Below are 18,469 nucleotides of genomic sequence, written 5' to 3' on the forward strand. Positions count from 1 at the left end.
CCAGCCCGACCTTTCCCTGGGATCTGACCAAAGCCTGAAACTCAGCTCTCAGCGCCCACCCATTCTGGCAGGTGAGCAGACAAGCCTCTCAGGCTGGTGAGAGCTGGTCGTCACTGATCCTCTGTGTGGGAATCTCTCTGCTTTTCCCTCTGAACCCCTGATGCTGCACTCTCCTCCCTGGCTACGAACCTTCCGCCTTCCGCTACCCACAGTCTCCGCCCGTGAAGGGGCTTCCTAGGGTGTGGAAACCTTTCCTCTTTCACAGCTCCTTCCCACTGGTGCAGGTTTTATCCCTATACTTTTGTCTCTATTTTTCCTTATTTCTTTTGCCCTAGCCAATTTGGGATGAGTGGTACATTGGCTTTTCGTTGGTCTTCCTGTAGGGGACAGTGAAGCTGGAAATCACAATTCCTCCTGCCCCCGCTTCTCCAAGTAGAAGCTGGAAAATAGGGACGCTGGTGTTCTCTGGAACCGGTTTCTGTGGTGTGTCCCAGAACCTCACCAAGAGCCAAGACTTCCCTGGTGGTGCAATAGTTAAGAATCCTCTTGCCAATGCAGGAGACAAGGGTTTGAGCCCTGGTCAAGGAAGATTCCACATGCTGTGGAGCAATAAGGCCTGTGTTCCACAACTACTGAAACCCGCACACCTAGAGACAGCTCTCCGCAAGAGAAGCCACCCCAATGAGAAGTCTGTGCACTGCAATGAAAAGTAGTCACTATTCACTGCAACTAGAGAAAGCATCCGTGCAGCAATGAAGACCCAACACAGCCAAAAATAAGAAAGAAAGAAAGAAGAATGAAAGAGGAAGAACAAAGAAAAAATAAAAGAATGAAAGAAGAAAGAAAAAAAGAAATTATTTTAAAATAATCTGGCTTCAAAATATGTCCTTGACTGTCCCTTCCTACTTTCACACCTGACAGTGGGACGTTCAGGCAGACCTCTGAGTTAGGCAAAGGGTATTTGAACCCAAGATTTGGGGTACCTGTTCACCTCAAGTTAGGCCAAAGAGGATGTATTTGCTAAAATGAATTATGTGCCTACTCTGGAGTTGTCCTACTGTTTATCTTACTTACGAAATGACAATGGTGGTTGAAGAAATTATTCAAATCTTTGTATATTCCACTTGGGTTGTGTTCATAACTGTTAGGGTGATTAATTAGGTTTTGCTTTTCTGTCTACTCTTTTCTGTAAATTCATAAACATTTAAATATGACACATAATTCAATAAAATTTCCTAAGGAAATGATGTAACTTGACTTTCTTATTACTTAGAAAAATATTTTTGTGGGTTTTTTTTTTTTTTATTGCTTCAGGTTAATCTTTCGGATTCCTTTATGTGGACTTTGCCAAAATATTTGTTTCTTGGAAAAATGATCTCAGTAATTGATGTTCTATCAGCCATCCTGAATATTGCTAAAACAGAACACCACATTCCTCAATAAATATTCTAATTTAATGAGAGGTATAATTTTATACGGGTTTAATATGGTCTCCCTATCAATATTTTTAAGTAAAAATGGGACTTTCATGGTGATCTTTTCATTAAACAAATACCAGTTGATTGCTTACCAAGTAACATTGATAAACAAGACATATATATTCTACAACCCAACTAATTTATTGTTCTTAAGACAACATTGTTTTTATCGGTAATTATAGAAATAACTTTATTGCAGTTGTTAGGAACAGGTAAGGAGCGCTTCCTGGCAGGCTAAATGATTTCTAAGCTGTGCTTCAAAGTTGACTTGTAACTATCTGGATGCAAGTGATAGGGAAAAAAGCGTCCTAGGCAGTAGGGAAGGGATGCAGCAGCAATTGGGGAAGGATCTTGGCAAATCTGAGGACCTGGGGAGACCAGGAGTGCAAAGAATATAGGTGCAAGGGGCATTTCATGCAGAATGGTGTAGACTGTTGGGGACGGAGTAATTCCCCCATCTACCCCCCCCCTTGAGTTCTTGTGGCTGGACTAATTGTAAAATTGACACGTGACAAGGTTTTTTTATACAGGCTTCTTTGTGATAAGGAAGTCCTACCTCTAGATGCGGGGAGTGCCCCTTTCACATGAGAGATTTTTTTCTGCTTTCAGATACAGAGAGGAGAGTCAGAGTTTCCCTCTTATGTTGGCATTTCTTAAGTAACTTTAATTCAAAACAATCAATATGCTATTTAGACACATTTTGGGGAGGCCTACCCTAGGTCACAACTAGACCATAATAAAGTTTTGAAATTTTACAGGGGTAGCAAGATGCAATTCATACTAAAAAATAGAAATATAAATTTGTTACAGGAGTTTAGATTTGAAAGTTTATGTGTACATCTGTTACTATTAAAAAAGCAAAATGAAAATGGATTTACTTGAGGGTTGATTTGTTATCCTTGATTTTAAGCATGCAACATACATCTGAACATTAGATAATGATCTGCTGTGGAATAAATGTGAATATCACTTCTAATTAATACATATCCTTTTGTGCCTTTTACAGTAAAATGCCTTACACGACCACGGATATGATAAAAATTAAGTTTAAGAGCCTCAGAATTTTGACTCCCCAGTTTGATGAATGTTGTACTTGAATATATTTATCCGTTATTCATTTAACAAAACGTTTTAATAATTTATTTCTTTGAATTATTTTAACACAAGAAAGTTAATTTTGACAATATTTTATTACAGGTGATTATGTTGTCATGACTATATATTTTGAATTGAGTAGAAGAATGGGATACTTCACTATTCAAACATACATTCCTTGTATACTGACCGTGGTTTTATCCTGGGTATCATTTTGGATCAAAAAAGATGCTACACCAGCAAGAACAGCATTAGGTGAGTTTCAAAAAAATCTTTGCTACCATTTTGTTTAACATAGAAGTATTCATAAAAATATATTCAATAAAAAGCTTAGCTCAAATGATCTAATTTGAAGGCTACTTGATTCATGCTTGTTTTTAGGTAGATAATTTAGACTGTTCTTCCTGACTGTAGAATTCCATGTGCGCCACTTAAAAGTTGAGGTTAAACTTTCTATCTATATTATTTTACCTATCTATAACCTAAAAATTCTCATGAATTTTTTTTCTGGCAACCAAAGTCTTCTTAATAAAACATTAAATTTCGGTGGTTTTAAGATTGTGATTGTGCAACATGTTGTATATGTTTTTCTTTATGATAAGAATTTTGCCTTTCTATGTTTTGATTTATTAACACAAGCAATGTAACATATAAAGGGTCCCCTCAAATTTCTTTCAGAAAAGGAACTGCTTATATTTTAAAATTACAGTCTTCTATATTACATTGAACATTTTCTGTTGGCTGTTAAAAATCATTGTTTAAAGCAAAGTACTTTTTGAAAAAAATTAGCCTTTAGTATCCTCTGCCAATATTAGTTTTGCATTCTGAACAGAAAATACATGAAAGAATTAATAAATCAGCTGGCAAAAGCATAACACAAATTTTGCAACTTTTCTTGTGGTTATGACTTTACAATTACATATTTGGGTGTCATAGTGAGCATGATATGAAAGTCCTATCAAAGTGTGGCCATTGTAGGGGCTTCCCTGGTGGCACAGGTGGTTGAGAGCCCACCTGCCGATTCAGGGGACGTGGGTTCGTGTCCCAGTCCAGGAAGATCTCATATTCCGTGGAGTGGCTAGCACCGTGAGCCGTAGCCGCTGGCCCTGCGTGTCCGGAGCCTGTGCTCCGCAACGGGAGAGACCACAAGAGTGAGAGGCCCGTGTACCGCGCAAAAAAAAAAAACTGGCAATTGCTAAAAGAAAATGAAAAAAAAAAAATAGTGTCACCATTGTGGTGACACACAGTGTTTGCCGTTAATAGAGTTACAGACAAGAAAAGTGGAGAAATGTCATTAACACCAGGATATTTGGTTAAGACACCAGAATGGCTCTGCCTACTTTAGATAAAGCTTAGATCACTCTATGACAAGATCAAAAGCACCAGCTGTAAATCAATTATAAGAAAGCATTCAACATTCTTTTAAAAAAGATAACTGTCAATGCTCTTTATGAAGTATCATCTACAATATTGTGTATACAGTAAAAAATTAATAGACTTTCTAAGAATTAAGTAAATGTGACTCGATCAAAGAAAAAAGTCAATATCAAAATGCAACTCTGGGAAGAGAGGGGGAAGATGGCGGAAGAGTAACATGCAGAGATCACATTCCTCCCCAGAGATACATCAGAAATACATCTACATGTGGAACTGCTCATATAGAACACCCACTGAACGCTGGAAGAAGACCTCAGACCTCCCAAAAGGCAAGAAACTCCCCACGTACCTGGGTAAGGCAAAAGAAAAAAGAATAGAGACAAAAGAATAAGGATGGGACCTGCACCAGTGGGAGGGAGCCTTGACGGAGGAAAGTTTTCCACACACTAGAAGCCCCTTTGCGGGTGGACACTGCAGGTGGCAACGGGGGATAGCTTCGGAGCCGCAGAGGAGAGCACAGCAACGGGGGGTGCTGAGGGCAAAGCAGAGATATTTCAGCACAATCGATGCCGACCGGCACTTACCAGCCCGAGAGGCTTTTCTGCTCAACCGCCAGGACTGGCAGGGCTGGGAACTGAGGCTCGGGCTTCAGTCGGAGTGCAGGGAGAGGACTGGTGCCGTGAACACAATATGAGGACGTTACTGCACCACGGCTAGCCCGGAGGGAGTCAGGCGAAAAGTCTGGACCTGCCGAAGAGGTAAAAAACTTTTTCTTCCCTCGTTTCCTGGTGCGCGAGGAGAGGGGATTAAGAGCTCTGCTTAAAGGAGCTCCAGAGACGGGCATGAGACGCCCAGGCTGCTGCTGCCATCACAAAGAAAACTGCGAGAACAGGTCACTCTCCACACCTCCCGTCCCTGGAGGCTGTGCAGCCCTCCACTGCCAGGGTCCTGGGATCCAGGAACAACTTCTCCGGGAGAATGCACAGGACATATCAAGCTGGTGCAACGTCACGGCAGCCCCTGCCACCGTAGGATCGCCCCGCACTCCGTAACGCCTCCATCTCAACGGCCTGAGTGAGCCAAAGCCCCCAAATCAGCGGTTCCTTTAACTCGTTCTAGCTGAGCAAAGAACAGACGCCCTCCAGCGACCTACAAGCAGAGGCAGGGCCAAATCCAAAGCTGAAACACGGGAGTTGTGCAAAGAAAAGAAAGGGAAATCTCTCCCAGCAGCCTCAGAAGCAGCGGAATAATCTTCAAAATCAAGTTGATGTATCCTGCAACTGTGGAATACCTGAGTAGACAATGAATCATCCTAAATTTAAGAGGTAGACTTTGAGAGGAAGATTTACTGTTTTTTTCCGTTTTCCTCCTTTTGTGAGTGTGTGGCTGGATGTTTTTGTGTGAAATTTTGTCTGTATAGCTTTCTTTTCACCATTTGTCCTAGGGTTCTATGAATCAGGTTTTTTGGTTTTTTTATTTTTAAAATAATTTTTCTTAATAATTATTTATTTTTTAATAACATTATTTTATTTTACTTTACTATATTCTCTTTTCTTTTATCCTTTTTTCTTTCCATTTTTTTCTCTTTCTTTCTTTCTTTCTTTCATTTGTCTCCCTTTTATTCTGAGCCGTGTGGATGAAAGGCTCTTGATGCTGCAGCCAGAGTCAGTGTTGAGCCTCTGAGGTGGGAGAGGCAACTTAAGGACAGTGGTCCACAAGAGACTTCCTAGCTCCACATAATATCAAAAGACGAAAATCTCCCAGAGATATCTATCTCAACACCATCACCCAATTTCACTCAACGACCAGCAAGCTACACTGCTGGATACCCGATGTCAAACAACTAGCAAGATAGGAACACCACCCCACCCATTAGCAGAGAATCCACTTAAAATCATAAGTCCACACACATCTCAAAACACACCACAAGATGTGGACCTGCCCACCAGAAAGACAAGATCCAGCCTCATCCACCGGAACACAGGCACTACTCCCCTCCACGGGAAGCCTACACAATCCACTGGACCAAGTTTAGCTACTGGGGACAGACATCAAAAACAATGGGAACTACGAACCTGCCTCCAGCAAAACGGAGACCCCAAACACAGTGAGATAAGCAAAATGAGAAGACAGAAAAACACACAGCAGATGAAGGAGAAACATAAAATCCCACCACACCTAACAAATGAAGCGGAAATAGGCAGTCTACCTGAAAAGGAATTTATAATAATGATAGTAAAGATGATCAAAAATCTTGGAAATAGAATAGAAAAAAAATGCAAGAATAATTTAACAAGGACTTAGAAGAACTAAAGATGAAACAAGCAACGATGAAGAACACAATAAATGAAATTAAAAATACTCTAGAAGGGATCAATAGCAGAAAAACTGAGGCAGAAGAACGAAAAAGTGACCTGGAAGATAAAGTAGTGGAAATAACTAATGCAGAGCAGAATAAAATCAAAGAAAAGACCTGAGGACAGTCTCAGAGACCTCTGGGACAACATTAAACACACCGGTATTCAAATTGTAGGGGGTTACAGAAGAAGAAGAGAAAAAGAAAGGAACTGAGAAAATATTTGAAGAGATTATAGTTGAAAACTTCCCTAATATGGAAAAGGAAATAAGTCCAGGAAGCACAGAGAGTCCCATACAGGATAAATCCAAGGAGAAACACGCCAAGACGCATAGTAATCAAACTGCCAAAATTAAATACAAAGAAAACATATTAAAAGCAGCAAGGGAAAAACAACAAATAACACACAAGGGAATCCCCATAAGCTGACCTTTCAGCAGAAACTCTGTAAGCCAGAAGGGACTGGCAGGACATATTGAAAGTGGTGAGAAAAACCTACAACCAAGATTACTCTACTCAGCAAGGGTATCATTCAGATTTGATGGAGAAATTAAAACATTTACACACAAGCAAAAGCTGAGTTCAAAACCACCAAACAACCTTTACAACAAATGCTAAAGAATCTACTCTAAGCAAGAAACACAAAACAAGGAAAAGACCTACAATAACAAACCCAAAACAATTAAGAAATAAGAATAGTAACACACATATCGATAATTACCTTATGTATATGGTTTAAATGCTCCCACCAAAAGACACAGAGTGGCTGAATGGATATAAAAAAAAAGCCCATGTATATGCTGTCTACAAGAGACCCACTACAGACCTAGAGACACATACAGACTGAAAGTGAGGGGATGGAAAAAGATATTCCATGCAAATGGAAACCAAAACAAAGCTGGAGTAGCAATTCTCATATCAGACAAAACAGACTTTAAAATAAAGACTATTAGAAGAGACAAAGAAGGACACTACATAATGATCAAGGGATCGATCCAAGAAGAAGATATAACAATTGTAAATATTTATGCACCCAACATAGGAGCACCTAAATACACAAGGCAAATACTAAGTCATAAAAGGGGAAATCAACAGTAACATACTCATAGTAGGGGACTTTAACACCCCACTTTGACCAAAGGACCGATCACCCTAAATGAAAATAAGGAAACACAAGCTTTAAATGATACATTAAACAAGATGGATTTGATATTTATAGGACATTCGATCAAAAACAACAGAATATACATTTTTCTCAAGTGTTCATGGAACATTCTCCAGGATAGATCATATCTTGAATCACAAATCAAGCCTTGTTAAATTTAAGAAAATTGAAGTGGTATCAATTATCTTTTCTGACCACAACGCTATGAGACTAGATATCAATTACAGGAAAATATCTGTAAAACATACAAACGCATGGAGGCTAAATAATACACTACTTAATAACGAGGTGATCACTGAAGAAATCGAAGAGAAAATAAAAAAATACCTAGAAACAAATGAAGATGGAGACCAAACGAACCAAAACCTACGGGATGCAGCAAAAGCAGTGGGAAATTTATATAAATAAAATCCTAATTTAAGAAACAGGAAACATCTCGAATAAACAACCTAATTTTTTTGTTCATTTAGGCAAGGCTTTCCCATATCTCTTCCCTTTAGCGTCTCCCTCCCTCCCACCCTCCCTATCCCACCCCTCCAGGCTGTCACCAAGCACTGAGCTGATCTCCCTGGGCTATTCGGCTGCTTCCCACTAGCTATCTTACGATTGGTATACGTCCATGCCTCTCTCTCGCTTTGTCACAGCTCACCCGTCCCCCTCCCCATATCCTCAAGGCCGTTCTCAAGTAGGTATATGTCTTTATTCCAGTCTTAACCCTAGGTTCTTCACATTTTTTTTCTTAAATTCCTTATATATGTGTTAGCATATGGTATTTGTCTTTCTCTTTCTGACTTACTTCACTCTGTATGAGAGATTCTAGGTCTAACCACCTCATTACAAATAGCTCAATTTCCTTTCTTTTTATAACTGAGTAATATTCCATTGCATTCCATTGTGCCACATCTTTATCCATTCATCCGATAATGGGCACTTAGGTTGTTTCCATCTTCGGGCTATTGTAAATAGAGCTGCAGTGAACATTTTGGTACATGATCTTTTTGAATTATGGTTTTCTCAGCGTATATGCCCAGTAGTGGGATTGCTGGGTCATATGGCAGTTCTATTTGTAGTTTTTTAAGGAACCTCCATACTGTTCTCCATAGTGGCTGTACCAATTCACATTCCCACCAGCAGTACAGGAGTGTTTCCTTTTCTCCACACCCCCTCCAGCAGTTATTGTTTGTAGATTTTTTTGTTGATGGCCGTTCTGACTGGTGTGAGATGATATCTCATTGTAGTTTTGATTTGCATTTCTCTAACGATTAATGATGTTGAGCAGTCTTTCATATGTTTGTTGGCAGTCTGTATATCTTCTTTGGAGAAATGTCTATTTAGGTCTTCTGCCCATTTTTGGATTGGGTTGTTTGTTTTTTTGTTATTGAGCTGCATGTGCTACTTGTAAATTTTGGAAATTAAACCTTTGTCAGTTGCTTCCTTGACAAATATTTTCTCCCATTCTGAGGGATGTCTTTTGGTCGTTATGGCTTCCTTTGCTGTGCAAAAGCATTGAAGTTTCATTAGGTCCCATTTATTTATTTTTGTTTTTATTTCCATTTATCTAGGAGATGGGTCAAAAAGGATCTTGCCGTGACTTAGTCTTAGAGTCTTCTGCCTATGTTTTCCTCTAAGAGTTTGATAGTTTCTGGCCTTACATTTAGGTCTTTAATCCATTTTGAGCTTATTTTTGTGTATGGTGTTAAGGAGTGATCTAATCTCATACTTCTACATGTACCTGTCCAGTTTTCCCAGCACCACTTATTGAAGAAGAGGCTAAACAACCTAATCTTGCACCTAAAGCAATTAGCGAAAGAACTCCAAAGTTAGCAGAAGGAAAGAAATCATAAAGATCAGATGAGAAATAAATGAAAAAGAAGTGAAGAAAACGATAGCAAAGATCAATAAAACTAAAAGCTGGTTCTTTGAGAAGATAAAATTGTTAAACCATTAGCCAAACTCATCAAGAAAAAAGGGGAGAAGACTCAAATCAATAGAATTATGAAAGAAAATGGAGAAGTAAAAACTGACACTGCAGAAATACAAAAGATGAGAGATTACTACAAGCAACTCTATGCCAATAAAATGGACAACCTGGAAGAAATGAACAAATTCTTAGAGATGCACAACCTGCCAACGCTGAATCAGGAAGAAATAGAAAATATTAACAGAACAATCACAGGCACTGACATTGAAACTTTGATTAAAAATCTTCCAACAAACAAAAGTCCAGGACCAGACGGCTTCACAGGCAACTTTCAAACATTTAGAGAGGAGCTGACACCTATCCTTCTCAAACTCTTCCAACATATAGGGAGGAACACTCCCAAACTCATTCTACGAGGCCACCATCACCCTGATACCAAAAGTAGACAAGGACGCCAGAAAGAAAGAAAACTGCAGGCCAAACGTAAAATACACTACCAAACGTAAAATAGATAGCTAGTGGGAAGCAGGTGCATAGTACAGGGAGATTAGCTCTGTGCTTTGTGACCCCCTAGAGTGGTAGCATAAAGAGGGTGGGAGGGAGCGAGTCGCAAGAGAGAAGATATATGGGAACATATGTATAAGTGGTTCACTTTGTTATAAAGCAGAAACTGACACACCATTGTAAAGTATAACATACTTCAATAAAGATGTTTAAAAAAATGCAACTCATGTTGAATCGATAGGACATTTGAGCAAACAACAGAATATACATTTTTCTGAATTGCTCATGGAACATTGTCCTAGATCATATCTTGGGTCACAAATCAAGCCTTGGTAAATTTAAGAAAATTGAAATTGTATCATGTATCTCTTCTGACCACAAAACTATGAGATTAGATATCAATTACAGGAAACCATCTGTAAAAGCATGTATGATTACAAATATTCAAGGATTTAAAATAAAATAATGAATTACCAGATGACCAGATGGATAAAAGCCGATGTAGTATATTAAAAAAGAAATTCTAGAGTTAAATGTACAAGAGTCGAATTGAAAAAATCACTAGATGAGCTTAAGAGCAGATTGAAAAATGGCAGGGGAAAAAAGTCATGTATAACTGAAAACCATCATATAAAATTTATCTAATCAGAAGAAAAGAGGGAATCAAAAGATTTAAAATGAACAGAGACTCAGTGATCTTTGAGACAATATGAAGATGTATAACACAACACCTGGTGTTCCAAAACACGAAAAAATGAGATTAAATAAGTTTTGAAGGAATTAGGTAAAAATACCCAATTTTACTGAAAAATACCTACTTATAGATTCTGTAGCGATGGCATGGTCAACACTTTTTTAAAAAATTAAATTGGACATATATCTATTGTGAAATATTTTTTCATAAAAATACCTGCCAACAGTGTAGACTTTTCAAATTTACAAATCATTTTTACAAAAAGTTTCACAACTTGCTCTCTTACAACATGGAGAGACTGGCATCCTATTTTCACTGAATTGATTAAAGAAACATTTTAAACAAGGTAACTTCATATGACCAAATGTTGAAAAGCCACAGAGCAAGGCTGAAGGCGTTGACTTCTAGTTTATTACCTTGTACACCTACTCAAGCTGTTTATGCTGTGCTGTTTGAGTTATTCTACAACTGGCCTTTGCTGATTGCCAGGCCAGATATGCATTAAACTGTAGCTGGGATGCAAACTGCAAACGTGGTATCTAATATGTGTGCATCTGTCACGTATACCTGATCCCTGATTAGTACTGCTGGGCAGGTATTTTATAGTACTCCCTTTGAATCACAGAGGTGGAGTGTTAATACGCATATTCTTGTGAGTCTGTTGTCTATGTCACTAGCCTCCCTGTCTGACAGCTCTTGCATGTTCTAATTTCCTGTGGGCTCATCTAGGGGAGAGATAGCCTTAACTTTTTCACATGATAATCATCCAGTTATTTCACTCTTCATTTTAGTAAATTCCATTTCCTTTTCTTGTTTTTCTTTCTAAACTATCCATCACATGTATGACCCTTTCCTAATTTTTTCCACAGTCTTTGATTAAATCTTTAAGTGTTAGCCGACATATATGAAATAGATTGAATCGAGTGTGATTAATTAATCAAAAAATCAATACATTTATGCAAAGCACTTATTGAAAAGCCTAGAATGCTAGGCACAATATTAGGTAATAGGCAAGCAAGATGAGCAAGATACACAGTCTGTTTTTTCTCTTAATGATACACAGTCTGTTCAGGGAGACATACTGCAAAGACATATGCAATTCTCTGTGAAAAGCAGAAGAGTAAGATACATAGAAGGTACGGGAATAGTGAAACTACATATTATCAGATCTGTCTGGGGTACTACGAAACCGTTTGCCTCAGAAAAAGTGGTATTCCAGCTGAGTCTTCAAGAAAAAGAGTTTACAAGTTGCATAGAGAAGGAGAAGACAAGAAGTGGTTTATCTGGGCAGAAGAAAAGTGTGAGATGACGAACTGACGGAAAGTATAGGGGACTGAAAACTGTATTTTCATTAAAAATATATTTAAGAGGGAAAAATGTCAAGCAGTACGAAAATAACTGAATAAACTGGAAGATATCAACTTAGTTCAGTTATTTTAATGTTAATGTGAAGACTATAATAAAACATTTTATGGAACTGTTGCTTACAAAAATAAATTACAATTAAATGTATTCTATTTATACAATGTCAAGAAGCAGTCACATAAAAATAAAACACTGTGTCGGAAGGGAGGGATTCTGTGTGGCCCCTTTCACAACCTGGTATGTGTCCCCTGTGCAGGCATAACCACAGTGCTGACCATGACCACACTCAGCACCATAGCCAGGAAATCCTTGCCTCGTGTTTCCTATGTGACAGCCATGGACCTCTTCGTGACCGTTTGCTTCTTATTTGTCTTTGCTGCTTTGATGGAGTATGCTACCCTCAACTACTATTCAAGTTGTAGAAAACCAGCTAGCACTAAGAAAAAGACATCGGTGAGTTCCAGTAGCAAAGATTTTCTGGGAGGATAGTTTGAGGTAACTCATTCTTATTCATAGAATCTTATATAATATGATACAAATAGTTTAAGAAGTCTTCAAAAAACAGGTATTCCAAAGATATGAATGTGACATTCAAACACTCTTCACCTTCACCTACCAGTGGCGTGGACTAATGTGATCATACTTTAAAGATTACTCTTTACCAGTGATTTGTGATGCAGATTTCCATAGTAGTTTTCTAAATACCGTTTCTGATTTCCTTGTAGTTACTGTATCCAGATTCCTCAAGATGGATTCATGAACGCTTAAGCCTACAAGCCCCCTCCGTACGTATAGCATTGCAAGTGCAAATATTACTGAAAACTCTGGATAAACTACAATAGAAAGATATTATTTTTTACACATGCACTTATTGGAGGCCAATGAATAATGCATGTACTCCCTTCAAAAATGTACTTAATTCTTTAAAATATGTCCAATTAAGAAAATTTGGAAAATAAAGGGAAAAAAAATCACTCTTTCTCCCCCCCCCCCCCCGGTAAAAGTGTATACTATATATATTCCTGTAACTCAAAAATAATTATAAATACATTTCTGGGTCAAAATATTTATTTATAGGATCATCTTAATAATTGTACCATATGTTCATGATTGACGCACAATCTTGGCTGGACAAAGGGCTAATCCACACTTTTTCACTTTTAAATATATTTTTATCATTACAGTTCTGTACATACTTGTAACTGTTAGTCTAAATTCCTAGACGCAGAATGGCTATGCCAAAGATTGCACAAGTTTTGCCAAAATACATTCCACCAGTACATGTATCAACTCATTTATCCTCACAACACCCATTCTACTGAAAGGACGCCGAGATGTTGAAAACATAAGGCCTCTTAAATATTGAGTAAGGCTTCACAATTTAAACAAAAATTATTTATTTAATTATTAATGTGCTTGAATATTGATAGTATGGATTAATGTAAGAACTTATTGAAAACTGTGTCTTTAAATCATTGATGTGCGCTACCACTTTTATCATATAAAAATTTTTACATATAAGTATTTCTATTCCTTTATACATGTGAACTCAGAAATTGACAATTTATGCCTAAGCATACACCACAATTGCTGCTGATCAGCACCTTATGTTCAGTGCATTTCAGACAATTTTCATCAGCATTTTCTTCAAGTGTGTATCACTGTAGTTCTGACAGAAGGTAAGGCCATTTTTACACAGTGAACATACAGTTCTGGCCATCAAGTGTTGCCAAATAACAACGCATTGAAAAGTAAGGTGAACGCGTGGGAGCGAGGGATGCTGAATAACAGAAATATCAGAACGAATAGGCTGAGGCCGGAGAGCACATTATATCTTCCTCCATTCTCAGCCTTCACACTGCCAGAGTGCTCGGAGTGGAGAAAGAAATATTGACATCATTGGTGTCGAAATGATACTGTCAAAAGAAAGAATAACTAGAAGCTAGAAGAATTTATTTTTCTTAAGCAGGAAAGTGTAATGACACTGAAGAAAGTCATAGAAAAACAATTTACAGACAGAAAAAGCTCCAGGCTATGTGCAAAGACGCAGTCAGAGAAAACTTCAACAGAAGTTCAGAAGAAAGAGGAAGGGGGAGTTAGCTGACAATGTCTTCAACTCTATTCTGAAAGAGCCACATGTTAGTTTAGCTGAGAGGCCACTACCTCCGAAAAGGAAAAGCAGAGATGAGCAACTTCTCTGCGATGAGGGTCAGCAGCAGGCTCCACTGATGACCACACACTGCTTTGGGGCAAGTTGTCCAAATAACTGTGCCACGATTTCCCAGCCCATAATATGCAAGGCTAGTCCACTCTGGGTGTGCAGTAGTACCTGCTGCCAGGAAACAGCGGTTCCGAGAAAGTCACACTGCTGCAATATACAAACAGGTGAAACAGGAATGAGTCGGGAAGAACCTAGCTGGACTGAAGATGTCCTTGGAGACTCGTTAATTAAAATATCTATTTTATTTTCCTCTAAGAATTTTATAGTGTCAAGCTTTATATTTAAGTCTATAATCGATTTTGAGTTTATTTTTGTGTATGGTGTTAAGAAGTGTTCTAATTTCATTCTTTTACTTGTAGCTGTCTAGTTTTCTCAGCACCACTTATTGAAGAGGCTGTCTTTTCTCCATTGTATATTCTTGCCTCCATTATCAAAGATAAGGTGACCTCGTGAGCGTGAGTTCATCTTTGAGCTTTCTATCCTGTTCCAATTCATCTAGTTTTGTTTTTGTGCCAGTAACATACTGTCTTAATTAGTGTAGCTATGTAGTATGTCTAAAGTCAGGGACGCTGATTCCTCCAGCTCCTTTTTTTCTCAGGATTGCTTTGGCTATTCGTAGCCTTTTGTGTTGCGATACAAATTGTGAACTTTAAAATACTAGTTCTGTGAAAAATGTCATGGATAGTTTGATAGGGATTGCATTGAACGTGTAGATTGCTTTGGGTAGTACATTTTTCACATTGTTCATTCTTCCAACATAAGAACATGATATATATCTCTCCATCTGTTTGTATCGTCTTTAATTTCTTTCAACAGTGTCATAGATTTCGACATACAGATCTTTTGTCTCCTTAGGACAGTTTATTCCTAGAAATTTTATTCTTTTTGTTGCAGTGGTAAATGGGAATGGTTCCTCAATTTCTCTTTCAGATTTTTCGGCGTTAGTATATAGGAATTCAAGCGATTTCTGTGCATTAATTTTATATCCTGTTATTTTACCAAATTCAATGATTAGCTCTAGCAGTTTTCTGGTAGCATCTTTAGGGTACTCCAGGTGTTGTATCATGTCTTCTGCAAACAGTGACAGTTTTACCACTTGTTTTCGATTGCGATTCCATTTATTTCTTTTTCTCCAATTGCCGTGGCTAAAACTTCCAAAATGCTGTTGAATAATAACAGTAGGGAGTAGGCAAATTTTTTTCCCGAACTTAGGGGAAATGATTTTAGTTTTTCACCATTGAGGATGATGTGGGTTTGTCATATATGGACTTTATTATGTTGAGGTAGGTTCCCTCTACGTCTACCTTCTGGAGAGTCTTTTCATAAATAGGTTTTGAATTATGTCAAAAGCTTTGAAAACTCTATTACAGAAATCACAGAAATATCCTTTCTGACCAACCTCCTAGTGAAATGGAAATAAAAACACAAGTAAACAAGTGGGACCTAAGAAGCTTAAAATCTTTTGCCTAGCAAACTATAGATATATGAAAAACAACCCTCAAATGAAGCAACTGATAAAGGATTAATCTCCAAAATGCAGCGTAATTTCAAAAAACAATCCAAAAGTGGGCAGAAGAGCTAAATAGACATTTCTCCAAAGAGGATATACAGAGTGCTAACAAACTCATGAAAGGATGATAAACATCAGTAATCATTAGAGAAATGCAAATCAAAACTACAAGTTTTCACCTCACACCAGTCAGAATGGACATCACACAAAAAACTACAAATAAATGCTGCGAAGGTGAAAAGTGAACACTTTGGCACTCGGTTGGAAAGTAAATTGATACGGCCACTAAGAAGAACAGTATGGAGGGTCCTTTAAAACCAAAACAGTACTACCATATGATGCTACAATCCCACTACTGGGCATATACCTTGAGAAAACCATAATTCAAAATAGAGACATGTACCTCAATGTTCATTGCAGCACTATTTATAATAGCCAGGTCATGGAAGTAAGCTAAGTGTCCATCGACAGATGAATGGATAAAGAAGATATGACAATATGTACAATGGATTAGTCATAAAGTGAAACAATAGTCCTTTGTAGTGAGGTGGCTGGACCCACAGTCTGTCATACAGAGTGAAGTAAGTCATAAAGAGAGAAAAACATACCGTATGCTAACACATATATGTGGAATCAAAAAACATTCTGAACCTAGTGGCAGGACAAGAATAAAGACGCAGACCTAGAGAATAAACTTGAGTACACGAGGAGGAACAAGGGTAATCTGGGACAAAGTGAGAGAGTAACATTGACATATACACACTACCCATTGTAAAATAGACAGCTAGTGGGAAGCAGCCACATAGCACAGGGAGATCAGCTCGGTGCTGTGTGACCACCTAGAGAGGTGGGATAGGGAGGGTGAGGGGCAGTTTTGTCCCAGATATCTTATTGTTTTTAGCCTGGGACCTCCTTGAGCCCACTCTGACTGTCTAGTGAGCTCTTTCCATGCAGAGGCTTCTGATGTCCATTTTGAGTCAGCTCCTTCTGTTGGGCCTGCCGGCCTGTAATTGCTGAGCTTCTCTGTGTGATCCTACACATGTACAAAGTGTTGAAGAAATATGATGAAAATCTGGCTGAACACTGTCAAAATTCTTGTGCCATTTTTAATAAAGGCAGATATTTTCCAACTGTAGTTTGTTGGAAAGATACTAATACTTCAAACTGACCCAGGAATCTGTTTTTTAGCAAACCTTCAGGTGATATTTACACCCTCTCAGGGAGAGGGAGGATATGTATCCACATTATAACCTAAGTTAGAGCAAAATTTTCATTTCTGCCCATTGCCTAGAATTGTTGATGAAAGTAGACAGCTGCACCATGATTCTCCTGTCTGGCTATTGGCTTGTGCCCAGTAGGACGAGGACATCTTGATTAAGGTCGGTCCTCACACACAATCACTTCCCAATTAAAAGGATGTCCCCAAATGCTACCAGTAGTAATACCGAATGCGCTACATCTCTACCTGCTTCTCTGTGGTTTGACTCCACAGAGCTACAAATATATTTAATCAAACTATTCTCATTTATGTGAGACTGTAAATTGTCCTGTCTCCTTATGTACTCCATACTGACTTCCAACATCAGGAGGAGAGCTTGTGAAGTAGAAAATATAACATTCCAATTGTACACAGATTGTGGCTATCTAGAGATGACAAGCAATATCTGGTATCCACACATTGAAAACTCATTTTTCACCTGAATTGCATGGAACAAGAAGATTCTCTCATCATCTCTATACACTTTTTAAAAATACTGTTTAATAATTTAAAAAAAGAACTTTACTTCTCCACACTTTATTATATGTATTTTTTAACATTTGCGGAATTTTATGTGTGTGTGTGTGTGTGTGTGTGTGTGTACTCCAAATCAGAAGAGAAGTAGGCAGAACAGGGACTTGAAATTGCAAATACACATTTGAAAATAGGCTTATTCTCCCTTATCAGTAACCCAAGAAATACAAGACTTGCAAACTTCACTGTAGTTTTTCTTCCATTAAATTTGCAAAGAGTGAACTTTTCAGAACAGGAATGAGGGTGGGCATAAGGCATGGCACAGTCCTCTTTATTTATTGCACATCCATAACCTGTACTTATTGCTTGATACACCTTAGGCTGTTCTTGACTCATCTCATGTTGATATTTGTGTTGTTCTTGTCGCCAGCAGAACTATTCCCTCCTTGATATGAGTCCACCACCACCGGCAATGGTTACCCTAAACAATTCCATGTACTGGCAGGAATTTGAAGACACCTGTGTTTATGAGTGTCTGGATGGGAAAGACTGTCAGAGCTTCTTCTGCTGCTATGAAGAATGTAAATCAGGATCTTGGAGAAAAGGGCGTATTCACATAGACATCTTGGAACTAGACTCATATTCTCGGGTCTTTTTCCCTACATCGTTCCTGCTCTTCAACTTGGTGTATTGGGTGGGATATCTGTATCTCTAAATTTTCCTCCTGGTGAAAAATGAAGAGTGTTAGGTTTCCTTCTAAACTTTGGCCCTACCCAGACCAATAGTGATCAATTGGAGTAGCAAGGAAAGATACTACTCAGTTTATCTGAAATTATGTAATACCTTTGAGCAGCGTAGGAGTATGTGGCAAATATTTCTATTATGTATTCCAGGCTCACATACATGCCGGTTAATTGAGTTTTAAAGTGATATTCTTGCTAATCCTTACTGAATCTGTAATGTGGTGATATATTTTCTGGATATTGGAAGCAGCTGAGAATTTTCCTTGTGAAGAAATCTGTGAAACCTACAAGCAAATATCTGAGAAGCT

The 18,469-nt window shown here is 38.2% G+C and overlaps 1 protein-coding gene across 1 annotated transcript in view; it reads left to right on the forward strand.

The window, feature by feature from the left end:
- Window positions 1-18,133, forward strand: part of GABRG3 (gamma-aminobutyric acid type A receptor subunit gamma3) — a 596,953-nt gene extending 578,820 nt beyond the window's left edge. Inside the window, exons 7-10 of the mRNA XM_065872132.1 lie at window positions 2,676-2,828; window positions 12,212-12,408; window positions 12,681-12,740; window positions 17,852-18,133. Coding sequence (XP_065728204.1) covers window positions 2,676-2,828; window positions 12,212-12,408; window positions 12,681-12,740; window positions 17,852-18,133 — 692 coding nt within the window. The remainder of the gene's footprint in view (window positions 1-2,675; window positions 2,829-12,211; window positions 12,409-12,680; window positions 12,741-17,851) is intronic.
- The last annotated feature ends 336 nt before the right edge of the window (window positions 18,134-18,469 follow it).

This window comes from Phocoena phocoena, chromosome 2 (assembly GCF_963924675.1).
Source record: "Phocoena phocoena chromosome 2, mPhoPho1.1, whole genome shotgun sequence".
NCBI classification, from domain to species: Eukaryota; Metazoa; Chordata; class Mammalia; order Artiodactyla; family Phocoenidae; genus Phocoena; species Phocoena phocoena.